The following is a 26144-nucleotide window of genomic DNA, read 5'->3' on the forward strand; positions in this document are numbered from 1 at the left end:
GATGTTACTCAAAAAAATCTACGAAGTCGAGGTTGTATTTTGACAAAAATAACATTCATCATGATCTCACTTTAAATTCTAGAATACCCATTCCAGTAAATAAAGCTTGACAATCTTCAAAAGGGATGAGCATCAGAAAATAAAACAAGACATCAACATATCGGAAAATGCACATGTACACACACACAGTTGTTTCCGGCGACCGGTAAAAGATGTAATGGCCAATGAAGAGTCCCTTCCAGAAACATTCACTACAACCATGTGTTAAGCCATATTTTAGAAAAAGCCAGACAACAAAACAGTACTGTGAAAATAAATCTGATGTAACCATTTTGTATTGACGCCTAATGGCTTGTGAACCGCATTAGAATCATAATGCCAGTAGGTCAGATTTTTATCTGCATCACTTGTTTGAAATTGATTTTTTAATGGAGCCGGGGATCCTGTTAATAAAGCTTAATAAGAGGTGAGAGAAGGATTTCTAAAAAGACAGTGGTCCGCGATCCTGTAAAGACTCCATCCTGGGGCTGCATCTACTACGTACGGTATGAAGCTCACTGAATTCACCGCCTTCCTAGTGTACCTTTAGACAAAGTGCTACACATTCCTAACTCTATTTAATAACACAGTTTGAAGAATCGGCGCATGGTATCATTAAAAGATCGACGGTTGCATTCAGAAAGCTTTCTAAGCCATGTGACTGTGTTCCTGTCTCGATGTGTGTGAAGTGTCGCACTACCACTTCCTGTGGTAGGTCTCAAAGTCAAGGTAAACTTTCAATCTATCTAGATATCATTTTGACAGTTGGTGAATAAAAGCTGTGTTGTCTAGTGTCTAAGCAATGATTGTGGTCTGTGCGCTGTGTCACCTAATCATCTAAACTGTGGTCTGTCGTCCCCTGTCTGGCTAAAGAAGAACACTGTCTTTTTCTATCAGAATATACCCACAAAATTGTAACTCCTACATACATTTTTAAACATGCATGCTCACATTTCTGGTAGTGTCCTCATGCTGTCCTGGGCAACTGTCGGTGGTCGCATTATTAAGCAGTCAGGGCGATATTTGGCAGGAAGGACAAATCCCACACTGCAATATTAAGTACCATTTTGTATTGAGGGACTGAGGGGCACTGCCGGGCAGGACGAGAATTGGCCAATGTGAACCGAGGTGCAGGAGTGGGGTGTGTGTGTGTGTGTGTGTGTGTAGAGAAGGTGTACTAGGTCTGTGTGTGTCGGAGTGGGTGTGTGTGTCTGTGTGTGTGTGCTCTGTGTGGTGTGGTTCCATGTCCCTGGTCCGGTGTTTGTGTGTGTCTGTCTGCTGTGTTCGGTGTGGTGTCCTGTGTCCCTGTTCCTGTGTGTCTGGTCCCGGTCTGTCTGTCTGTCTGTGTGTCTCTGTGTGTCTGTCAGTGTGTGTGTGTGTGTGTGTGTGTGTGTGTGTGTGTGTGTGTCTGTGTGTGTGTGTGTTTGTCCCTGTGTCTTCTGTGCGTGTGTGTGTTCTGAGTGTGTGTGTGTGTCTGTGGTGTCGTGGCGTGTCTGGTGCGTGTGTGGTGTGTCTGTGTGTGTGTGTCTGTGTACATTTCACACACTGAACCATACCGAAAATCATCTTAGAAGAGAGGGGGTGCGAAAAGGGGAGGAAAAGAGAAAGAGACAGCTTTACAATCATCATCTTCAGTTGTATATTTTCCTTAAATAATAAAGTTTCATGAAATAAAAAAAATACAAATTTGAAACGAAACGCACACAACGCCGTTCCTCTCCTCCTGTGGTTCTTCTGTCTCTCCTCTCCTTCTCTCGTTCTCTCCATCGTTGTCATTTCTCCAATTTGACTATTCTAACTAGGCCATTTTATTCATAGATACTCTCTTCTTCTATCTTACTAGCAACCTCTTTTTTTCTACACCCTCGCACTAAGGATGAATTCAAATGAGTCGCCTGCCCGTCCAGTAATGTAAACCACGGTTGTTTCTAAATAAAAGTCGCCTAATTCTGCATGCACTCAAAAATACAGGGTGGCGTTGCCAAAGAGAGGTTATCATAACACAGAGAACGCAGAGCTGCTCAGGGCGCGACTACAGACTCAGAGTCTTGGACCAGTCAGGCGGCAGGCCCAGAGTACCTTCCCACCACTTGTGCGGTCCTTGGCCTCACATCACAAGCTCGGTCTTGCATCTCTCCTTTTTTCTACCTCTCTAAATAATACATAAAGCAACGTATTCAATTCCCAAACACTAGGCGCCCAAAAACCCTTTACCTCACGCGATTCAGGAGACGCTGAGAAAGACTTCTAGTGGAAATGTCTGCCGTTGAATTCATTCTGTTTTTTTCAGTATTTCTAAATTCAGCGCTATCAAATACTTAACAATTAAATTTAAATAAAATAAAGGTCAGCAAGAAGGTTGTTAGTCGTTACAAATGGAAATGTTTCCTAGTCTAACCAATATATTCACAAATTACGATATACTGTATTCGGACGCACCCGGAATTAGTATCAGTTCTAGGTTCACCTGTCCTACAGCGCAAAATGTTGTTTCATATCGAGTTAATTTGATTGTCTCCATTTCCGTTCCTTCAACATGACTAGCGCTATCAAGTTAAACAGGCTTACCAATTAATTGCAAACGATTGGGAGTACTAGTGTCGGCTGGTGTTAACACTGGCTCATGTGTCTGTTCGGCTACTCATTCCAGATGACAAGTTCCTTCTCCCCATCTCCTCTCCCTCTCTCTCCTCCCTCTCTCTCCTCTCCAGGTCTCCTCTCACAAACACACTTTTCATTTTTTTTTAAATGAAATACTAAAAGAAACGTATTCAATTCAAAAGGCAAATGTTTCCACGCGATTCAATGGAAGACGCTGAGAAAGACTTCTAGTGGAAAAGTCTGTCGTTGATTTCCTTCCTGTTTTTTCTCAATTTCTTCTCCAAATTCAGCGATATCAATTGACTTAATCTTCCCGTAAATAAAATAAGGTCAGCACTCTCAGATTGGTTCACTCATCAATCCTCCCTCTCGTCATCTCCCCCGCTTCCTCAGAAGAAAGAGTTTGATTATCGTATCCGCATCGGTCTCGGTCTGCCGCTTCTACACTCCTCTCTCTCTCCTTCCCTACTCAAGATGGGGGGTGCTCCAGCTGTCCCCTGGAGGGTCACCCCCCCGCCCCCCGTGCCCCCTCGCCCCTCCCTCTCTCCCACCTCCCTCCCCTCCTCACAACTCGCTCCGCTTCCTTCCCCCTCTCAGCTCGCCCGTTCTCCCTCCAGCGCAATCCCCCCTCTCTCCGTCTCCCCCTCTCCTCACTTCTCCCTCCTGTCTCTCTCTCTCTCCCTCTCTCTCGCCTCCAATCGTCCTCTCTCTCCCTCTCTCTCGCTCCGCTCGCCGGCCTCCCTACTCATCGGGCCCGCTTCCCACGTCTCTCTCCACTCTCTCCGATCTCTCTCCGGCTCCCCACCTCTCTCCCTCCGCGCTCACCTACTCCCTCTCCTGGGATTGGCTGGGCAGGGGGGTCGCGTGGGGGTGGAGAAGGGGGGATGGGGGGAGAGGGGGGAGGTAGGGAGGCTACAGGGCTGGTCAGGTCTGGAAAACGACAAGAAGAAGAGTAGAAGGTTTAACTGGAAAGAGAAGCTAACTGATGGTGTCTCAAAGGTGAGGGGCTGCCCTTGCAAGGGATTTTTAAACTTTCATTTCAACGCATGTTTCCATGGATACAAGAGGGCCGCTAGAACAGACGAGCCAGTCTCTCTCTCTCACAGACTCTATGGTAGCCAGTCTCTCTCTCTCTCACACAGACACTCTATGGTAGCCAGTCTCTCTCTCTCTCTCTCTCACACACACACTCTATGGTAGCCAGTCTCTCTCTCTCTCACACAGACACTCTATGGTAGCCAGTCTCTCTCTCTCTCACACAGACACTCTATGGTAGCCTGGTCTCACTTACACACAGTCAGAGATGGATGGGGGTTGATGGAGATTCGGGGTGGCGTGGGGTGATGACATCACACACTGCTGACCGGCTGCCTGACCTGTCCCGGCCTGTGGAGATGACCCAATGACAAAACAACAAACAGCCAATCAGAGCCCAGAACTGGGGGAAGCCATACAGAGGCCATGCTGGGTGAGGGCAAACCATCAGTGAAGGAGCCACAGAGAACAAGGGCAAAAATCAATAGACTCAATGCACAGTGAAGCCACCCGGCGGCCATGTTGGTTGAGGTAAATCATATTTAGCAAAGGCAGCAATGAGGCATGAATTTGAAACCGGAGCCTTTAGGAGCCATACCGAGTTGGGGAACAAACTATAACTTCAAAAGCCAAGCTGAAGCTATGAAGCAGCCATGTTGAGTTGAGGCGATATGAGACCATGAACAGTGGGAGGGGAGGGGCCTGCCTCTTACCATGCTGCCGATTGGCTGAGACCACGAAGCTGATGAGCGTGACATCGCTGGCCCCGCCCGACTCCAGTGGGATCGGATGGACTCTGAAATGCTCGAGCATGTCGAAGATCGACTGGAACCAGAGATGCTGCACCCGGCACTGGCCTTCCTCATTGAGAGAGAGACGCAGGTGCTGAGAGAGAGGGAGAGAGGGAGTGTGAGAGAGGGGGGGGGGAAGGGGGGAGGGAGCTTGTATACGGAGTGTATTGCAGTGTATCAGCACTGACCTTTGCCTTGCCCTGGAAGTTGAAGGTCAGCACGTACTCCCCTCTTCGAGTCTCGCTCTGCCGCACCAGGAACACGCCATGGCTGCCCGTCCCCCCGGCCAGGCACAGCTGGGCAGCCTTCAACCGTGACAGCGTGCCGTGGAACCAGGGGCAGTCCGACAGGAGGTGATCCAGCACCTCCGGGGGGTCCGAGAACAGGAACGGGCCTGGGGGGGGAGGGGTAAGAAGGATGTGAGGGAGAAAGGGGAGGCGGGTGAGAGAGCATCTGTGTGATTGACAGCTTACCTGTTCCGTCGGGGCTCTCTCGGAAGGGTGTCACCGCGTTGGCCCCGCCCCCTCCTTGCAGCCGGCTCTCTGATTCGTCGAGGGGGGCGCGGGGGGGCAGCTCGGGGGGGTGCATCTCAGAGCTGGGGCCACCAAGACCCCCATACCCCACTAGAGAGAGAATGGTGGGGAAAGGAAAGAGAGGAACGGGGGGGAGACAGTATTGTACAAGTGAATAGGTTGTGTGTTAGGGGATCCGTACCCTAGGCACTGGGGTTCAAGTTTGGGGTTAGAGGTTGGGGGTTGGGGGGTTTGGGTAACCCCCAAATGTGGTTGGGGTACTACAATCCCCTGTGTTCGGGTCGGGTCACCCTTGTCCCCTCCCCAGGGGTGGTGGGAGACAGAAGCTCGAGAGAGGCCACGGAGTCGGTGTCCAGACAGTCCCCAGGTGACCCGCTGTACTCCCTACACATGTCGGGGTCACTTGTCCCTAGTTTCTTGCAGGGTCAATGCAGGTCAACCCTTACCCTAGTTTATTGGCCCAAACACTTGTCTGCTTGACTCAGTTTCTTCTCCACAGGGTCACAGGTTAATAACATTTATACCTTACCTCAGGGTATCCTGACACTGTATTATAAACGGACAGCAAGCTGGAGCCTCTCTGACCTGCGAGTGATGCACTGTTGAATATCAGCCAGCCAGGACTTCATCTGCAGGGAATCAGCCATCTCCAAGATATACGCCACTGAGCTCTGCATCTACAGCATCGAAACAGAGATCAAAAAATAAGAACAAAACAATCAGTGAATTAAACCAAACGAGAGAGAGAGAGACACAGACAGTATGAAGCTGTGCTCTGTTGTTGTTCTTCTTCTTATTATTTTAGAGACCAACACGAGACAGTAAGAATGCTGTGCTCCAAGAGGTTGTTCTTCTTCAAACGATAATTTTAGTGAATCTCCCAAAGGTGTACCCCGGTGCTATTTCATGCTCCACCCCCTACTGACCGTAAGGTCTGCTCTATGGACTGTACTATCACATAGATGGGTGCTCACTCACCTTCAGTACGAAGGTGTTCTCCTTGTCTGGCATTTCCAGTGGGGTCGTCGTTCTTGCATCCATGATAGAGGAACAGAAAATGGTGACACGTGGCTTTGAGGGGAGAGAGAGAGAGGGAGAGAGAGAGAGAGAGAGAGAGAGAGAGGAGAGAGAGAGAGGAGAGAGAGAGAGAGAGAGAGAGAGAGAGAGAGGGAGAGAGGAGAGAGAGAGAGAGAGAGAGAGAGAGGGAGGGAGAGAGAGAGAGAGAGAGAGGAGAGAGAGAGGAGAGAGAGAAGAGAGAGAGAGGAGAGAGAGAGAGAGAGAGAGAGAGAGAGGGAGAGAAGAGAGAGGAGAGAGAGAGAGAGAGAGAGAGAGAGAGAGAGAGGAGAGAGAGAGAGAGAGAGAGAGAGAGAGAGAAGGGAGAGAGAGAGAGAGAGAGAGAGAGAGAGAGAGAGAGAGGAGAGAGAGAGAGAGAGGAGAGAGGGAGGGGGAAGAGAAGAGGAGAGAGAAGCCCCATCCACCATTCCATCTCTCTCAGGGAGAAGAAGAGATAGAGAGAGAGGAGAGGAGAGAGAAGGGATGGTCTAGAGAGGAGAGAGAGAGAGAGAGAGGGAGGGTGAAACGCATGTACACAGTCCTGTATTACCTTGGTAGCCCATTCCACCCCTCAATGCCCTCCCCATTCCTCCCCTCACCACCAAATCCTCTTACCTTTGGAGGGACAAAGAACTCCAGTAGGCACCCCTCGGGGCTGGGGGTGGGAGATGCAGCCCCTGCCTTGCCATCACTCCTGAGAATCAGCCGGCACTTATGCCAGCGAGCCTTGGACCCAGTCTGCCCCCCAGAGCTCCCAGTCTGCAGCAGCCCCTCGGCCACCATGTAGCTGAGCAGCCCCTCCCTGTGCACGCCGAGGGAAGGGGAGGGGGTGGGCACCCTGGAGAGCCGGAGCCTCTCAAACCTGTGAGTCCACGTCTCACGCTCCCGGTCCCGGTCCCAGCTCCAGCTGTTATTCCCGGAGCTCTGCCACCGTTCCCGCTGCTCCGAGGAGAAGGAGGAGGAGGAGCTGGAGGAGGAGGGCGGGAGGGAGGAGGGGGCGGAGAGGGGGAGCCCCTCCTCCATGCTCCCCCCGCTGTAGCTGTAGCTGCCACTCAGCCCTCCTGCTCCCAGCCCCTCCCTCTCCTCCTGTCCGGCAGGAGAGCTGGCCTCGCTGCCAACGCTCCTCCACTGCAAGATACCCCTCACACTGCGGCTGACGTTCCGGAGGGAGAAGCGTTTCCGCAGCTTGGCTTTCCCGGGATTGGAGCTGCTGACCGCGTTTGGACTGACGCCGCGCGAAGCTTGTTGGCCACCAGAGGGGGCTAGAGAGGTAGCCCCGGGCCGGTAGGGCGTAGTGGCAGAGCCGGGGCCACTAGGGGGAGCCAGAGACACAGCGGCAGTGTTGTTAAAGGAGGTGAGGGAGGACAATGAAATGTCCTCCGAGCTCCGCGACTGGCAGCTGGTGGAGATCGGCTGGGCGGGGAGGCGGGGAGGGTCCAGAGGGAGGACGTCTAGTTCAGGTGTGCCCGGGAACAGCAGGGGTCCTCCTCCCTCGGGGGGCTGCTGGGGGGAGGTGAGGGAGGAGGAGTCTTCCTCTATGGAGCAGCAGGTCTCCACGGAAACAGAATCCAGGCAGTTGGCCCCTCCCTCGAACTCGCCCTCAAAGTGGTACACGAACCTGTCCGCGAAGCGCCTGGAGAAGGCGGAGCCTGCCCCCCCAGGCAGGGAGAGGTACTGCGGGTGGTCCTCGAGATAGAGCTTGAAGCGGCGCGCAAACTCCATCGCAGCTGCGTGAGCGTGAATCTCACAGAACTCCTTCCAGCTGGAACAGGGCAGCGAGGGGGAGGGGGGCAGGGAGGGGCCAGGGTGGCAGCCGCTGGGATCCGGGTCATCGTCTCCACTGGGAGGACTGGGGAAGACTGTTCCATTCATGGTCTTTGACAAGGAGAGGGGACAGGGGAGAGGGTCTGTCCTCACGTTGAGGTCTCGTCTCTGGAGTCTTTAAGGATGAGCTGCCGCTGAACCACCGTGGCGTCTGAGTGTCTGAGAGAGGGAGAGATAGAGGAAGAGGGAGAGGGAGAGATAGAGGGAGAGAGGGAGAGGGAGAGAAACAGAGGGAGAGGGAGAGAGACAGAGGGAGAGAGGGAGAGACAGAGGGAGAGAGGGAGAGGGAGAGAGAGACAGAGGGAGAGAGAGAGAGGGAGGAGAGAGAGAGAGAGAGAGAGAGAAAGAGAGGAGAGGGAGAGGAGAGGGAGAGGAGAGAGAGAGAGAGAGAGAGAGAGGGAGAGAGAGGGAGAGAGAGAGAGAGAGGGAGAGAGAGACAGAGGGAGAGGGATAGGGAGAGATAGAGGGAGAGGGGGAGAGGGAGAGATAGCGGGAGAGAGGGAGATAGAGGGAGAGATAGAGGGAGAGAGAGGGAGAGGGAGAGGGAGAGAGGGGAGAGGGAGAGAGGGAGAGGAGAGGGAGAGGGAGAGACAGAGGGAGAGATGGGAGGGGGAGAGGGAGAGGGAGAGACGGAGGGAGAGAGAGAGACGGAAAGGTTTTAGAGTGATTCTAGTCAGCGTCCTATTACAATTCTCTTTAAATCAATTCCAAGTCCTTTTATGACACACAGACTTTACTGAACAATCATTTACACAGCCAGGCTGTGTGTCTGTGTGTGTGTGGTTGTATCTGCAGCTTTAATGAAACGAAACTGTTTTCAGAATGTAGTAAACTAACACAGACTCCAGGAAGGGATCACACTGTAGCGTCAAACGTATAATTAAAAGTTTAACTGCTCTTTGTCAAAATCACTCGCAAACGTAATTATTTACTTTTCTTTTCCCCTCTCATTTGAACTTGCTCTTATCCTACAACTGCTATTACCTGTAACGCGGGATATTTTCTGATTTTATATATTTAACTGTAAGTCAGTTAAGAAATAACAATAATAATAATATAATAATAATAATAATAATAATAATAATAATAATAATAACAACTATTACTATTATAAATATTACTGACAACAGTAGTAGAAGCATCGAACCCACGTCACCGTGTCCAATCTGTGACGAGTTAATCTCGATAATGACGTTATCACGACGTGCATGACGTGCGGGAGTCGGGTTCGGCTTTAACCCTGCATTGACCCTCAATGTCTGACTGGAGCCGGACCTCCCCAGCGATCCCAGTGACAGGATCACTTCTCGCCCAGTCTGATCGGCTCAGTTATTTAACGCGCCGCCTCTGCACTCTGCTACACTGCATATTGCACATGCTTCGACATTGTTATTATTATTATTAATAAAAAAACAAATACAAACACACACCATCACCGCCTCCAGAATGATTTGACGCGGTAACATTTCTACGTACCTTGCTAAGGAGCGCTCGCCGACCCATCATCCTCGTCCAGGTGTGCTGGGGCTGGCTTTGAATGCGTTTGCTTCTGTTAATAGCAATAATAATAATAATAATAATAATAATAATTAGTCGAGCAGCGCGCTCAGTATCTGCTGTTGCTGTGGGGCAGGCCCTTGGGCTGCATTGCTATTCGTGTTGTTATTATTATCATCAGGGACAGTGCGTGAGCGGCTCGGCTCGGCTCGGCTCTGTTCGGGCTGTGGTGGGTTTTGTTTGTTTGTTTGTTTGTTTGTTTGTTTGTTCGGCGAAAGGGTTCCGAGATTTCTCTGTGTTTTCTTTTATAATGTGGCTGCGGTGACGGACCCGTCGCTTTCTCGCGAGAAGGGGGTTGGGTAAACTGGGATTGAATGGGAAAACTTTATTAAACTGGGAAAAATAAATAAAACAAACAAACAAACAAACAAACAAACAAACAAACAAACAAAAAAAACCAGGGCAAGCGGTTTGCTGCTGTAATTTCTTCTGTCATATCCCTGTTGTTACAGACACTTGTAAATTTTTATGTAACGTACAGCACTTTGCGTCGAAACGTCAAGAAAACAGTGTCCGCCCCACCTTTTGTGGGATAACAGTTATAATTATTATATAGATTATAATAATTATACTAATAGCGGGGCATTTTGTCGCCCCGTAATGTCCGCGGTGTTCTTTGACAAAGGGGAAAAAGGTGCGCGCTTGTTCGACGCACGCCCAAGCGCATGTGCGTTACTGCGCGCGACACTGCACGCGCGGTGGGGTCCGCAATTGACGCTCTAGAGCGCTCTCCAGCCTTAGCGTGTGTCAGAGACTGCGCGCCGCCGCCAAGTCAGGCCTCCACAAAAAAAAAAAAAAAAAATAAAAAAAAAAAAAAAAAAAAAAAAAAAAAATAAAAAAAATATATATATATATATGTAAAAAAAAAAAAAAAAAAAAAAGCTTTTCTGTTTTAGTCAGGCTCTCCGAGGCTGAGGGGAACTCCCCGTCGCGAACAGTGCTCTCGCGGAGCCGAAATAAAAAATAATAATAAAAGGCTCGCCTGCCCTCCGACCTTTTGTTTTTTTTTTTTTTGTTATTTTTTTATTTATTTATTTGTTTTAAATATATAATTCTAAAGTTAAAGTTTAATCTTTAAAAGGAATCGCGTTCCGATGTTGAAGCAGCAGCCGAGCGTTGGCGGCCGCAAAGCCGCTAACGGGACCGCCGCCACGGCGGGGTCGACACCCTCCGCTAGCAGCGGGAGCAGCAGCAGCCGGCCGGCCGCTGGAAGGTGAGTCGAAGCCGGCAGAAGCTGACGGGAAAGTCGACGGCTCCCCGCGGCCTACGTGCCGATGGGCAGGAGGGAGGGCGTGCTCTGGGAATGTGCAGCTAACCAATGAAAAGAGCGGGTTTTGTGACGGATTGTCGCCTGAGCCAATGCGTGCCCGGGGTGGGCCGGTCTGTGAGAGTGACGCGGTTTGGTTTTAGATTTAGCGGTGTGATTGAAAAGCGAGTCAGCCAATGAGAGAGCGGGTTTAAGTTAAATGACAGTTTTTTCCTCCATTCAGAAGCCCAGCGGGGCGTTTTTTTTTTTTTTTTTTTTTTTTAAAAACCTGTTTCGGCCTCTTAATCTCGCTCTGCCGGAGTTGTGTAAATAAGCGCGGCATTTTCTTTCTTTCTTTCTTTCTTTCGTTCTTCTTTTCGCTTTTTAACACGTTTTTTTTATAAAGCTGTGGCACAGATACAGGCTTAAATATCTATGTTTTTCTTTCTTTCTTTGGATTTCTTTTATTTACGAACCAAATAAAAAAAAAAAAAAAAAAAAAAGCCAGCAGCAACATAAACTTGTTGTTCTTGATAATCAGTCTTTGACACGTTCGCCCTGCTTCTCGTACTGTTGTATCGATCTGTAAGCGTTAGCTCCGTTTCATTTAATCACTTCTGATTTCAAAGCGCACGAAACACATTGTATACCAGCTTCTCGGACTCGGATTAGATGCTGACTTTCTCTGTCTTATTTATTTGTTTAACACCGAAAGTCACAGGACACGGAAACGGTTTCTCAATAGAGAACAAGTCTAAGGGCTATATATGCATATTAAACGTGCCCGCGTTAGAAAGTGTGGGTTATAACCCTGCTCAAACTCCTGGCTCCTGATCATTGCAATATTAATAAATAATAGACTTCAGTGAGGGGAGCTCTGAATGGACTGGGTGCAGAACCCCAGGACTGGGTGCAGCAGCAGGGCTAGTGTGAGTTTCTAACCCTGCTCAAACTCCTGGCTCCTGATCAAAAAAAAAAAAAAAAAAAAAGCTCTGAACCCCAGGACTGGGAGCAGCAGCAGCAGGGCTAGTGTGAGTTTCTAACCCTGCTCAAACTCCTGCCTCCTGATCATTGCAATATTCACTAGTCATTGAGGGGAGTTCTGAACCCCTGCTTCTCGTACTGTTGTGATCTAACCCTGTCAAACGTTAGCTCCGTTTCAATTTAATCACTTCTGATTTCATTGAGGGCACTGAAACAGGACTGGGTGCACCAGCTTCTCGGACTCGGATTAGATGCTCAAACTTTCTCTGTCTTATTTATTTGTTTAACACCGAAAGTCACAGGACACGGAAACGGTTTCTCAATAGAGAACAAGCCTAAGGGCTCCTCACACCTGCATATTAAACGTGCCCGCGTTAGAAAGTGTGAGTTTCTAACCCTGCTCAAACTCCTGGCTCCTGATCATTGCAATATTAATAATACTAGACTTCATTGAGGGGAGCTCTGAACCCCAGGACTGGGTGCAGCAGCAGGGCTAGTGTGAGTTTCTAACCCTGCTCAAACTCCTGGCTCCTGATCATTGCAATATTAATAATACCTGACTTCATTGAGTCCCCAGGGCTGGGTGCAGCAGGGCTAGTGTGAGTGTAACCAGTTCAGAACAAGGTGAGAGAGTCCCTTCACCTGTTTTATATACAGCGCTGATGGGGGGGGACTGCGAGTTCTCCAAACGTTCAGTTTGAACTTTCAAACCGTGACACTTGCTGAAGAAATTTTGTGAAAGTCTATCACAAAAGCACTAGGACTGACGCCTTCATCGGGAGAGGGAGAGGCGGAGAGAGACGGAGATGCACGCACGCTTGAGTGGATGTTACGATATTAATTGCATACTGTGTACTGGGAATGCAGTAACATGTATTGATTTAATTATTATTTTTTTCTTCCTAGGGGCAGAAACTCTGTGAAGGGCCCCCCACAGTCCTCTCCAGTGAGTATTGTAGTGTAGTGGCTGAAGATTCAGTGCGAATGCTGTTTAATATTTGTGGATGAGCTTGTGATTAGCTGCAGTGCTTGATTTACAGCAAAGTCCAACTCTTAACCTTACCCCCCCCAAACTCTAACCTGCACTGTTGTAAACAAGCAAAGGCTTCACCCAATTCACTAGCCTAATTCATTTAGCTTTGGAAGTACAAATCAGATAGCTAAAATAACCGCCCTCCTCTGAAAGACAGGCTGCTATGGCGCTCAGTGGGGAATAAGTTCCCGTGTTTAATTCCTAGTTTTTCGTGGTATTTCCGTGCTAGGTTTCCCAGAAATGTTCCCCTAGTTTGAGTCAGCATGATTTCATGGGCGGTTTTCAAGAGTTCATATTTTGATGCCTGTATTTTTTATTTTTTTAAATGAGGTTTGTGTGTTTTTGTGTTGCCAGGTCTTTGAGGGAGTTTACAACAACTCCAGAATGCTGCACTTTCTTACTGCTGTCGTGGTGAGTGACTGGCTTGCTATGCAATTAATAATACTAACGCTGATAATGTGGAGCACGTTGTCTGATCACGGTTCAGCTTTCATTCTGAAGCAGTTTTTTTTTTGAATGTGAGGCACTCGTTATAGCAGAAGGTGTGGTGGCTTTGTTTCTTGGTGTTTCTTCTTGACTGATTTCATTAATGTCCTTGTGCCTTGATTTCAACATCCGATCCAGCGTTTCTCAAACCTGCGCGGTGGTGCAGCCGTCTTGCTTGCAGTTCTCGACTCCTCCACCGTGCCGGTGACTCGACGCTGCCCCCCCGGAAATGGTCTGGACCCCAGCGTTAAACACTCTGTAGTGTGGAACCAAACTGGACTGAGCACCTTTTAAGACCGTTTTGAAGTTAGCGTGTGGACACGTCCTTAGAAAGGGTCTGATTTTATAGTTTTTAAGGTCTGCATTCCCTAGGAGGAAAGCACTTGCGAACCTGTGTCACTGTGCAATATAAACAGCGAGGCTGTGTGGCACGTTTTGAAATGTGCTGTTGCTGTCGTTTTTTACTGTGGGAACGCTTCTCTGAGGCTGTCGGAGGTAATTCAGAGAGAGAAAGGCAGGGAGGCATCGTGATTAATCACCACTGATGCTGTTAAAATTGCATCGCCCTCGAAGATAAATGTCTCGTCTGCATCCTCTCCCTCACGAGTCTCCTTCATCTCTCCCTCCCCCCCTCTCTGTCTCCTCACAGGGCTCCACGTGTGATGTTAGTGTGAAGAATGGCAGTGTTTACGAGGGAATATTCAAAACTCTCAGCTCCAAGGTAAGAGACCTGCCTTCGCCTTGCATGTTAGTGAAGTTCACAGTAATGTGTGTGTCTCATACATGGTGTCGCACAGCCTTGTACCCAGATCCGGCCGGCAGTGATTTTAGGTACTGATTGTTTATACATTTCGGGTAAGAAACGGTTAGTTATATTTTTTATTTGCTGCCGCTCTTAGAATTGTAAATTGCAAAAAAAAATACTCTACCGGAAGCTATTATAATATTGCAGTGAGGTTTTCATGTTAGATTTCCAAATGTCACCTTTTTTAATTGGTCAGTTTACTAAGAGCTGGTATGTGATTCCATATGTTGATGTAACATTATTAAGCTAATTAGGCCATTCTATAGGGGAGGGCTCAGCTTGTGGCCAGAGCTCTACATTCCTAATCTGTTTAAGTTTAAAACGGGTCCAATCGCCCAAAGTTCGAACATTTCAGGAAATTAAACAAATGTCTCTCCTCTCTCTCTACTCAGTGTGAGCTGGCAGTGGACGCAGTTCACAAGAAGCCCTCTGAGCAGGTCTCTCCAGGGGGGGTGGGGTTGGGGGTGCCCCCCAAGAGAGAGGACATCGTGGACACCATGATCTTCAAACCCACGGACCTGGTCACCATGCACTTCAAAAACGTGGACCTGAACTACGCAGCCAAAGGTACAGAGAGATCACTTCAGTGGTGTATTTACTCAGATGGTTCTGATGGCAGCAGCAGGGCTAGTGTGGGTTTGTAACCCTGCTCAAACTCCTGGCTCCTGATCATTGCAATATTAATAATACTAGACTCCATTGAGGGGAGTTTCAAGCGCTGATTGTCCATTGAAAGATGCCGTTCTGATTTTGTTTTGTTTTCCTGTCTCTTGCCTCCAGACAAGTTCACAGACTCTGCTATCAGCGGCTCCAAAGTGAACGGGGATCACAAGGAGAAGGTGCTGCAGCGCTGGGAGGGAGGAGGCAGCAATGGGGAAAGCTATGACCTGGAGAGTGACGCGGTAAACAATGCTGGAGACAAGACTTCCATTGCACAGCACTGTAGCCCATGATCAGACTGCTGTGCGATGTTGAGAGTCCTATTCCCATCCCTGTGATAACTATTATTATTATTATAATTATTGCAGGGATGGAAATAAGATTCCTGTTGCACAGCGGTGTTGCCCATTCCAGGTTTTACTACCAGCTTGATCAGCCCCCAGTGTGTCTAGCTAACAAGCTTATTAAACAGGACTGGATCACACTGCTGTGGAACAGGAGTCTTATTCCCATCTGTCATTCACTACACCCTTTACAGCTTGGTATTCCCCCCCTTGCCCTGCTGCTTATTCCTCTCCCCTTGTTTCCCTGCTAGGCGAATGGCTGGGATCCTAACGAAATGTTCCGCTACAATGAGGAGAACTATGGCATCAAGTCCACCTACGACTCCAGTCTGTCTCTCTACACGTGAGTAACAGCAGGGTCTTCAGACATGAGGGGGCAGGGAAGGTTAAACACACTGTGCTCAAGCAGAGCTAGCTCTGATTCCCCCCCCTGGTGTTCCCCTCAGTCTTCCTATGGAGAACACCTCTGAGCAGTAAAGACAGGACCTCTCTCTCTCTCTCTCTCTCTGATCCCCTCCGTTTCTCAGCAGTGTTCCGCTGGAGAAAGGCACCTCCGAGCAGTTCAGACAGAGGGAGGCCCGCGCGGCGAAGCTGGCCAGTGAGATCGAGTCCAGCCCTCAGTACAGACAGAGGGTTTCCGTAGAGAACGACGAGGGCCGCTCGGAGGAGGACAAGTACAGCTCTGTGGTGCGGGACAGAGACTGTCCCAGAGACAGGGACAGCCCCAGCTTTAGCAGGTAGTTATGTCTCTAAGAGATCAATTCAAATTCTTTCCAAAGGAAGGACCGATTTACCATTCAGTGAAACCTGGGTTTGTGATCGCTGCTTTTCTTGACTCTGTGGAGAACAGCAATCCACACAAAAACCCGAGCAGCTGTTTCTTCACTTGTGTTTACACACTTGTAGAGTAAGTTAAACACAAAACGACTGTGTGTGTGTATATATGTACAGTCTCTCTGTCATCTGCAGAATATCAATATATTCTACAGCTGAATTCTAACTTGTGTTTTTTTTACATTTTTTTTTTCCAGGGAGGGTAAATACATCCCGCTGCCTCAGCGTGCCCGGGAGAGTGGAGGGGTCCGGGGGGGTGTGAGGGGAGGCTCCCCGTCCCCGAGGGGGTCTCTGAGCAGCAGGACTGCCCTGCCGCCCCGGTCAGGCTCAGCTCACCCCTCCTCCCTGACTGACACCAACCAGTCCACACGTGGCTCCTACACTGGCCACCCCCCACCACCACCACCACCACCACCACGCCTCCAGCTTCCAATCCCACCACGGCGAGCCACGCGGGGCCACGGACCCAGCCACCAGCCCCAGCCTGCGTGGCTCTGCAGTGGAAAGTGGAGCTGGTGCTACGTCTCTCTCGGTGGCTGGCAGCCCCTTGGACCTGCCCCCACTCTCCGGTGCCCCCAGCACAGAGACCGTGGCTCCCCAGTCCACGGGACAGCCACAGAGTAACCAGCCCTCCACTGGGAGCACAGCAGGCAGCCCGGGAGGGCAGGAGCAGCAGAGAGTACTGAATGGAGGTGAGGAGGCAGATGCAGCCGTCGCCAGTGTGTGTTTGTAATATTCCTCGGCAGTGTTTGGGGTGGAGGGGGGTGTGTGTGTGTTTGTAATATTCCTCGGCAGTGTTTGGGGTGGAGGGGGGTGTGTTTGTAATATTCCTCGGCAGTGTTTGGGGTGGAGGGGGGTGTGTGTGTGTTTGTAATATTCCTCGGCAGTGTTTGGGGTGGAGGGGGGTGGGTGTGTTTGTAATATTCCTCGGCAGTGTTTGGGGTGGAGGGGGGGGGTGTGTTTGTAATATTCCTCGGCAGTGTTTGGGGTGGAGGGGGGTGTGTTTGTAATATTCCTCGGCAGTGTTTGGGGTGGAGGGGGGTGTGTTTGTAATTTTCCTCGGCAGTGTTTGGGGTGGAGGGGGGTGGGTGTGTTTGTAATATTCCTCGGCAGTGTTTGGGGTGGAGGGGGGTGTGTGTGTTTGTAATTTTCCTCGGCAGTGTTTGGGGTGGAGGGGGGTGTGTTTGTAATTTTCCTCGGCAGTGTTTGGGGTGGAGGGGGGTGTGTTTGTAATATTCCTCGGCAGTGTTTGGGGTGGAGGGGGGTGTGTTTGTAATATTCCTCGGCAGTGTTTGGGGTGGAGGGGGGGGGTGTGTTTGTAATATTCCTCGGCAGTGTTTGGGGTGGAGGGGGGTGTGTGTGTTTGTAATTTTCCTCGGCAGTGTTTGGGGTGGAGGGGGGGGTGTGTGTGTTTGTAATATTCCTCGGCAGTGTTTGGGGTGGAGGGGGGGGGTGTGTTTGTAATTTTCCTCGGCAGTGTTTGGGGTGGAGGGGGGTGTGTGTGTTTGTAATTTTCCTCGGCAGTGTTTGGGGTGGAGGGGGGTGGGTGTGTTTGTAATATTCCTCGGCAGTGTTTGGGGTGGAGGGGGGGTGTGTGTGTTTGTAATTTTCCTCGGCAGTGTTTGGGGTGGAGGGGGGTGTGTTTGTAATTTTCCTCGGCAGTGTTTGGGGTGGAGGGGGGTGTGTTTGTAATATTCCTCGGAGGGTGTGTGTGTGTGTGTGTAATTTTCCTCGGCAGTGTTTGGGGTGGAGGGGGGTGTGTGTGTTTGTAATTTTCCTCGGCAGTGTTTGGGGTGGAGGGGGGTGTGTGTGTTTGTAATTTTCCTCGGCAGTGTTTGGGGTGGAGGGGGGTGTGTGTGTTTGTAATATTCCTCGGCAGTGTTTAATTTTCCTCGGCAGTGTTTGGGGTGGAGGGGGGTGTGTTTGTAATTTTCCTCGGCAGTGTTTGGGGTGGAGGGGGGGGTGTGTGTAATTTTCCTCGGCAGTGTTTGGGGTGGAGGGGGGGGGTGTGTTTGTAATTTTCCTCGGCAGTGTTTGGGGTGGAGGGGGGTGTGTTTGTAATATTCCTCGGCAGTGTTTGGGGTGGAGGGGGGTGTGTGTGTGTTTGTAATATTCCTCGGCAGTGTTTGGGGTGGAGGGGGGTGTGTGTGTTTGTAATTTTCCTCGGCAGTGTTTGGGGTGGAGGGGGGTGGGTGTGTTTGTAATTTTCCTCGGCAGTGTTTGGGGTGGAGGGGGGTGTGTGTGTTTGTAATATTCCTCGGCAGTGTTTGGGGTGGAGGGGGGGTGTGTGTGTTTGTAATATTCCTCGGCAGTGTTTGGGGTGGAGGGGGGTGTGTGTGTTTGTAATTTTCCTCGGCAGTGTTTGGGGTGGAGGGGGGTGTGTTTGTAATTTTCCTCGGCAGTGTTTGGGGTGGAGGGGGGTGTGTTTGTAATTTTCCTCGGCAGTGTTTGGGGTGGAGGGGGGTGTGTTTGTAATATTCCTCGGCAGTGTTTGGGGTGGAGGGGGGTGTGTTTGTAATATTCCTCGGCAGTGTTTGGGGTGGAGGGGGGTGTGTTTGTAATTTTCCTCGGCAGTGTTTGGGGTGGAGGGGGGTGTGTGTTTGTAATTTTCCTCAGCAGTGTTTGGGTTCCCTTCACAGGTGCCTCTCGAATGTCTCCCAAGAGCCAGAGACTTGCCGGTAGAACTGTCAAGCCCGCCCCCAGCCCGACCGGAGCCAGCACAGGTACAGAGACTGGGCATGGGGGGGTCCTGGGGATAGCCCCACTCTGGCAGCGCCATTGGGGGCGAACGGCATCCATTGGAAATATTTCATTTTTGCTTGTTTCTTGTGGGCAACATTTCCATCTTCTGTACTTTGGAATGTGTTTTAGAGATATTATTATCATCATCATCATGGTGTTTGACGCTGAACACAGCGACTTCAATGGAAGTAATTTGTTCCCAGTGTTGAAGCTCATTTTAACCAAGTGCTGCCGATTTGCAGTTGATATCAGTGATGTGTTGGGATTGATTTAAAAGGGACTAGGAATTGATTTTATATTTAAAATGACACCAACCTTGCATTGTACTTTCAGCTTGAGTGAGAAGCTGTGAGGATAGGGTTTCAAATCTCTCTCTCTCTCCCTGCCCCCCCTTCCCCACCCTCAGGTGTGGCTCGTGCTTCCTATACCCCAAAGTCGGGCTCCTCCCAGGATTCACCTTTGACCCCTCCCTACCTCGACAACACTCCCGTCTCCACGGCGACCAGCAAGCCCTCTGGCCCCGCCCCCACCTTCAATGTTGATGGTAAAACAAAACATATATAGTCGATCATTTTTTATTTTTTTTTAAAAGCAAAGTAACTCCTACACAGCATTCCTAAACTCGACTTCCAGTGAAAATTACAAGTGATATTTCTAGTCAAAATGAAAAGCTATTTAAACTGAAGTTCAGCAGGAGTCCGATCAGTGAACTGTGTGCTAAAGGCAGTGTCACCTGTGTGTCTCAAAGCCGTGTCTGTGTCTCTGCAGTGAACGAAATTATCAATTCTGGAGGCAGTGACCGAGCTCCGGACAGCCCTGGAAATGCTGTTGACCCTGCAAAGCCCTGCGTGAAAGGTGAGTGGGACCAGTGCACCAGCTGCTATTGAGCACAGTGCTATACCACATTCCTGCATCCCTGTGCAAGCGCCTGTATTAGCGATCAGTTCTAGCAGGAGAGACGTCATGTTAGTGTCTGGAGCAGAACCGTTCAGGTCCTGGCAATACCTCAGAACCAGACTCCTATTGCACAGCAGCGTGATCCAGTCCAGGTTTCACTACCAGCTTGATCAGCCCCCAGTGTGTCTTATTAAACTTCTAGGAAAATCAGGGAATGGATCGAACCATAATGTCATCCCTGGCCAGTAATGCTGTGTAGAAAAGAGATTTATTGTATTTATTCGTTTATTTATATTTTCTGTCTCCAGTCCCGACGGAGCACCAACGGAACCAGCTGGAAGAGCTCAGGAAATTCGGCAAAGAATTCCGGGTAAGACTGAAGTAACTGTCTTTGAGGCAAGCTGTGTCGTCCAGCCTGTAGATATCGGACGTGCACCCAAATGGCACGCCCCCAGAGAAACTGCCGACTGCCATAGGACATGTGTCGTCTTTTTGCCGTCACTTTGTAGAGGCAAGATTTCCGTCTGGAGCAGTGGTACTCCAGGCTGCTTGATGATTGTGTGTTGACGTGTTGGGTTAGCAAGTTGTGCCACTAAAGTCTGCTGCTGTTTTAATAAATGTTTTAATGCCATGATAAATTATTTGTTTATCTTTTTGAGTTTTTTTTTTTTATTTTGAATTGGATAATTTGTACTGTATTGCAGTAAATGCGCCCAGTGATTTGTATCAGAACCCTTATTTAAGAAAGAGGCTGTACCTTGTGTCCGTATCAGAATTAATTTATGCTTTGGATCTTATGAATTCTGTTCTATGTAAGAATGCAAACACGGATTTGCAACTGAATGCTTTAAGTTTGCATATAGATAGACACTCTGAACTGCTGTAATTCCAGCTGCAGTCCAGCGGTGGCACTGTGGATCCTGAGCCCGGCTCGAAGGACATTGGCAGTGGTTCCGCTGACCCAAAGCAGCAGAGGGAAAGCTGTGGTTCTGTGGAGTCGGTACCGGTCCAGACAGCTGATAAACAGCAGCAATCAGAACCACAGACAGACTCCTCTCCAGACAGGCAATCTCCAGGGACACCTGCAGCAGCCAGGACCCCAAGCGAGGGTGAAGAGAGACCAGAAGGCCTGCCAGAGTGAGGGGGGGGGGAGTGGGGGGTGGGGGGGGGGGGGGGGTAAAGTATAGCGGGGCTTGAAACTCCCGCACTAGCCCTGCTGCTGCTGGGGGTTCAGAACTCCCCTCAATTTTAAGTATTTCATGTTTAGATTTCAAAATGTCATTTTTTTTTCAATTTGTTGAGGATATGGAAATCTAGACAGCAGTGGTATGTAAATATGTTAACATAACATTATTAAGCAGGTTTCATTTGACTTCATGAAGCAAAAATGAGCTCATTCTATTTGGGGTGGTGGGGTGCAAAAGTTTTGGCTGTAGTTAGTCACGCGTGCGCTTTGCAGTGGAGAAACCGTTCACCTGCTAATATCTCTCTCTCTCCTGTTTTCAGCCAAGTGAAGAAGTCCACACTGAACCCAAATGCCAAGGAGTTCAACCCCAACAAAACCATCCTCCCTGTGGTCAGTCCTTTACTGCAGTCTTGCTAGATACCTGGCAGCGGTACATTTTGTTCTGTTAGGAAGAGCAATAAACCCCTTAAACGGTGCACTGAAGCAGAGTTTGCTTGGCTTCAGTGCCCGCTGTACAAGCTGAAGGCTTTTTATTGTTGATTTACATTTAAGTATCTTAATAATTAACTTTTTTTTTGGTTTTCTGATTCCAGTCGAAGCAGACAAGCACTCCAACTCCCCCTCGACCCCAAACTCTGCCCAGCCCCTCTATCACTGTCCTGCCGCCCCAAAACCAGGGAGGCATCTTCAACCCCCCTTACATCTCCAATGTCTACCAGATTCACATGGGACCTGCAGTACAGGTAAGAAGCAGGGTTAGAAACTCACACACCAGCCCTGGGCTTCAGAACTCCCCTCAATGAAGTCTAGTATTAATACTGACATGATCAGGAGCCAGGAGTTTGAGCAGGGTTCCCTTCTAATCCTGCCCCCCTCATGTGTCACAGGGTCCCCAGATGTACCAGTACACCATGTCTGCAATGAGTCCAGGGAAATACCAACGAGCCAAAGGTAAAGTATTGCTGTAGTGAACCAGCTCTTAATGTCTCTTGTGGCAATGTAATATTGTCTCGGTTCCTATGTAATGCACTGCGCTGTTAATGCCTCTCTCCTGCCCCCTGCAGGCTCCATGGGTCCTCAGCGCTCTGATCAGCACCACACAGCCTCTGCCCCGCCAATGATGCAGGCAACCACGGCAGCAGGGCCCCCCCTAGTGGCGACCTCTCCCTACCCCTCCTCCTACATCCAGTACAACCAGCAGTATGCTGGGCAGCAGGCAGTGATGCAGGCCATCCAGCACTACCAGTCTCAGGTGAGAGAATGGATTTTAAAGATGGTCAGCGCTCCTTTAAAGGGAGGGGTCAGTGATCCTGTTAATAAAGCTAAGAGGTAATGGATTTTAAAGATGGTCAGTGATCATGTTAGTAAAGCTTATAAGAAGTAAGATGGTCAGTGATTAAGATTGTCCTGTATTTAAAGCCTGGCTCAGCTGTTCTTTGACTCTCTGCTCCCCTCCCTGTTTCAGCCGATGTACCCCATGCTCCAGGGAGGGAACCCCCGCATGCTGACGTCAGGTGGGCACCCCCAAACCCTCGTGTCCTCCAGCACCCCGCAGTACCCCTCTGCAGACCAGGCCATGTACGGTAAGGGAGCAGCGAGTGGAGCGCTCGGCTTTCCCCAGCACTGCCTTTTATTGGAAACCTAAGCTTTTTCTCTCCATGACCTGAAACTCTGTTCATTGTTGCTGTGTTGTCTCCTCTTCCACAGCCCCACAGCCTTACCCTCACCACAGCAACCCCCTGCACCCACACCAGCCCCAGCCAGCCAGCACCCCCACTGGGAACCAGCAAGGGGGCCAGCACCCAGCGCCCAGCCCAGTGCAGGTGAGAGAGAGACGAGGGGGGCCCTGTGCAGCATTGACCAGTCCTTAGAGCTGCAGCCTGTGTGTCTAAATCTATTTGTGTCTCTAATACTTCCTCTCCTGTCTTTGCAGCACCAGCCCGGTCTGGGTTCAGGGCAGCCCCCCCAGCAGGGTCTGTATCACACAGGGGCCTTGACCCCCACACCTCCCTCCATCACCCCCGGACCCAACTCTCAGTCGCCCCAGAGCGGCTACAGCCAGCAGCAGGTCTACGCCATCCACACACAGCTGCAGCACGGCTACCCTGGACTGGGGCAACTAGCGCAGGTAACTACTCCTCCACTGAGGCATGTAGCGCAGGTAACTACCCCAGCCTGGGTGCACTGATGAAGGCACTAGAGTCCAAACGCTTGTCGTCTTAAGTTTTATTCTCTCTCTCTCTCTCTCTGTTCTCCTTGTTGTGTTCCAGGCTCATGTTCAGGGCGCTCTCTCCCAGGGTCACCCTCACCCCAACGGCTCCCACGGGCCTCCCCAGGTCATGCTGCTCCACGCTCCCCCTCAGCAAGGGCACGGGGGCCCCCCAAACCACCCCAACCACCCCGGGCAGGGGGGGCAACAGAGTGGCACGCACTACACCTACATGCACCAAGGTATGAGAACCTTCTCCATACAGTACAGAGCTGAGCAGAGTCCCAACACATTGGGCACAAATATTTTATAATGCTGAGTGTCATCTGTCACCTTCTTACTGGACGGTTTCAGATTCAAACGTGATTTGATTTTCAATGCCTGATGATTTTTGCTTGTTTTGCATTGCTTCTCCCCTCCCTCAGTTCCAGTGCAGCCGCACCCCACGCAGCAGCTGTCTTTCCACCCCCCTGGGAACTGAAGAGTTAAGAAGTGAGGGGCGGGTGGAGTGATGGAGGTGCACCCCCCCCTTCGCTCCTCCACAGCCTGCCCAGAGACCCACTTTAGGACAGGCCAGTCTCCAGAGAGAGGCAGGGAGACAGACTGAGCTGTGAAACTTCAAAGCAGTTTGAGATGACGATGACGACTTCTTCAATGTTATTTATAAAGTTCAAACTCCCCCCTCCCCTCCCCTTTCCTGTCCTGCTCTGATCACCCCTTCTTTCCCTTCCTCTCCTCCTTCTGCTCCTGTGTGAACACTGCACCTCGGCCGACAGACTGAAGCAAATACACAAACTGGGGGGGAGAGGACTTTTTGTTTATTAAAAATAAGAGATACAAAAAATTACAAAAAAGGACAAAAAAAAATTTAAAAAATATAAAATAAGTTTTAAAAACTTACTAAAAAACTCAAACTGAACTTGCTGTGTTTTGCCTTTTCTTTGGGGGGGTGTGGGCTGGAATGGGTTGCCGAGGGTTACCGAGCCACTCTGTTGCCACGGAGATCCTTTTCCTCCGCTGTTAGGAACAGCGATTCCCTTGCGTAGCTGCTCAGGAGAACTGAAGGTTCAGCGAGGGTCCTCTGATCCCACGAGCCAGCCTCCTCTTCAACACCCAGGAACTGCAGAGTGCGTGATCTACCGCCCCCTGGAGGACAAGCCCTGGAGCTGTCCGCTGTGATCTCACTGGGCTCCTGGCCGGACGGGTCAGCTGTCGCATGATGAGAAACAGTCCTTGCTGGTTTTGACTCCCTAACCCCCGGTAGCGCTGGAGGCAATGCAAATCTCCTTCCAGTCCCCAGCGGTGATTTTGCACAGCCAGGACGTGAACCCGCGCCGTATGACTCTCCACGTGGCCGGTGCCGTTACCAGGCCAGGACGTGACATCGCGCTCTATGACTCTCCACGAGGTCAGCCACTCGGGACCCCAGAACGATTCAAAGCCTCGTTCGTGTGGTGAAGAATGGCCAGGGAAAGGTGTGACGGATGGGGGAAAAAAAAAAAAATTCTCTCTAAAGTTTCGGCAGTTATTTCTCAAACTACAGAGTTCACACAAATCATCTCGGTTTTAATTTCAGCCACGACCAATCAATAAATAAATAACTTGCAAGTTTCATTACAATTTGATACGCAGTATTCCAGATTTATAGAAAAGTGTGTGATGGGTGACCTGATAGAAGACTTTAATCTCCATGCATAACCAATGAATATATATTCTCTATTGATTATAGAGAGAGATATACAAATCTATATATCCATCTGTCCCCAATACTCTACTGTTTACCGTGTACAATACGTTATAGTTTCTGGAGCGATCTGCTGAAATTCTGATTTCCAATGGTTTCCCAGTTCCAGGTGAGGGGGCTGCAGTACCAGTTGTGTCCGCCAGGTGTCAGCGGTGTGTCGATTTGATTTACGTGTTTGCGATGATGCGTTCTTTCTGAGAACGCAGAGCGCTACACTGGACGTTGTGTGGAAAGAAATTTCAAGAAAGACTTTTAATTTCTCATTTGTTTGTTTTATTTAAAAACACAAAAGAATATACTGAAGTTTACTAGTAAATACACCATCAATACGTAACCAATGATAAAACAGAAATGTTTTTACTGGACTGTTACAATAATAATAACAAAATTACAAAAATAATAAAAATAATAATAATCTAATTCTGCTAGTTATACTGAGATCCTGGAATAATAGTTATCTGTGTGTAATACCGCACATCGCCACTAGATGGCACTGCAAGAAACACAAAGAAACACAAACACAAAGAAAAAAATGCATAACAGAAAAGAACATTATATATTCCACAACGTCGTTACAAAGCATCCTGAATCCATCCGTTACTTTATGTTAATTAAAAAAGAGGCTAATTTAATGTATTAAATGAATTTAAATGCACGTAGGAAGTAATCAATGATTTCACTATTAAACGTAATTCTTGTTGGGCGCGGAGGCGGGCTGATTTTTGGAGTAATACTGAGCCGAATAATTTCCATCGCCTCCTTTCGAGCGGAAGCAGCACAGCAGCCCGCCTCCGACGATGAGGAGCAGCGCCGCCCCCCAGCCGATGAAGATGCTCGCTCCCAGCTCCATCTTCTGGGCCACCAGCGGGTTGTAGAAGGCGCGGATGGCCGTGTTGGCCGACCAGCTGACCGGGATGAGGATCAGCAAGCCGGACACGATGATTATGACGCCGGCCGCCAGGATGATCTTCCCCTTGGCCGACTCGTTCTGCATGCAGGTTGTGAAATCGGAGCTGGCGAAAGCGACCAGCATCCCCAATACCGACAGCATGCAGCTGATCACCACCATGGCCCGGGCTGCCTGCAGGTCGGTGGCCAGAATGAGCATGGAGTCGTACTTCTTGCATTGCATCTGGCCGGTGCTCTGCACCACGCAGCTCATCCACAGGCCCTCCTGCTGCACCTGCGCAGTGACGATGTTGCTGCCGGTGAAGGAGCTCTCCCTCCACTTGGGCAAAGCGCAGCACACGATGGAGCCTACGAGCCCAATCACTGTGAGCGCCACGGCCACGATCTGCACGCCAGCGTATCCCATACTGAGAGGGGGGGGGAGGGGGACGACATTATCATCAAGTTAGGGTGCATTGATTCAGAGAAGCGGTGCGTTATTCATTCATTCATTCATTCTGTGTGTGATTCCGACATTGCTATGAGCAAGTTCCATGCTCTTAACAGGCTTCCTAACTCGCAGCCCTGTCGGTTGCAAGATACTTTTTGGTTTTTTTTTTTTGGGGGGGGGGGGGGGGGGTTGTTTTCCCTCA

At 49.8% G+C, this 26144-nt stretch overlaps 3 protein-coding genes across 3 annotated transcripts in view; 1 reads left to right on the top strand and 2 right to left on the bottom strand.

The window, feature by feature from the left end:
• Positions 1-3505: 3505 nt before the first annotated feature.
• On the bottom strand, positions 3506-9816 carry LOC121305219 (SH2B adapter protein 2-like). The gene is made up of 9 exons (XM_041236761.1): positions 9353-9816; positions 6667-8035; positions 5978-6078; positions 5563-5676; positions 4940-5162; positions 4655-4860; positions 4389-4560; positions 3932-4026; positions 3506-3570 (listed from the first exon to the last, which is right to left on the bottom strand). The coding sequence occupies exons 2-8, from the start codon at positions 7922-7924 to the stop codon at positions 3938-3940; spliced, it is 2163 nt and encodes a 720-aa protein (XP_041092695.1). The 5' UTR covers positions 7925-8035; positions 9353-9816; the 3' UTR covers positions 3506-3570; positions 3932-3937.
• A 619-nt stretch (positions 9817-10435) lies between these two features.
• On the top strand, positions 10436-25122 carry atxn2l (ataxin 2-like). Its single transcript, XM_041236762.1, has 24 exons — positions 10436-10646; positions 12570-12609; positions 13051-13107; positions 13832-13903; positions 14380-14554; positions 14768-14889; positions 15243-15334; positions 15519-15728; positions 16023-16446; positions 16493-16517; positions 18465-18548; positions 18974-19111; positions 19336-19422; positions 19773-19834; positions 20357-20601; positions 20971-21040; positions 21244-21393; positions 21538-21601; positions 21715-21902; positions 22116-22233; positions 22358-22473; positions 22584-22778; positions 22921-23101; positions 23285-25122. The coding sequence occupies exons 1-24, from the start codon at positions 10528-10530 to the stop codon at positions 23338-23340; spliced, it is 3090 nt and encodes a 1029-aa protein (XP_041092696.1). The 5' UTR covers positions 10436-10527; the 3' UTR covers positions 23341-25122.
• The window catches only part of LOC121305226 (claudin-4-like), a 2429-nt gene continuing 1138 nt past the window's right edge, over positions 24854-26144 (bottom strand). The window contains exon 2 of the mRNA XM_041236771.1: positions 24854-25919. Within this exon, the coding sequence (XP_041092705.1) occupies positions 25286-25918 (633 nt within the window). The 5' untranslated portion in view covers position 25919 and the 3' untranslated portion in view covers positions 24854-25285. The remainder of the gene's footprint in view (positions 25920-26144) is intronic.

Source organism: Polyodon spathula, chromosome 42 (genome assembly GCF_017654505.1).
Source record: "Polyodon spathula isolate WHYD16114869_AA chromosome 42, ASM1765450v1, whole genome shotgun sequence".
Lineage (NCBI taxonomy): Eukaryota > Metazoa > Chordata > Actinopteri > Acipenseriformes > Polyodontidae > Polyodon > Polyodon spathula.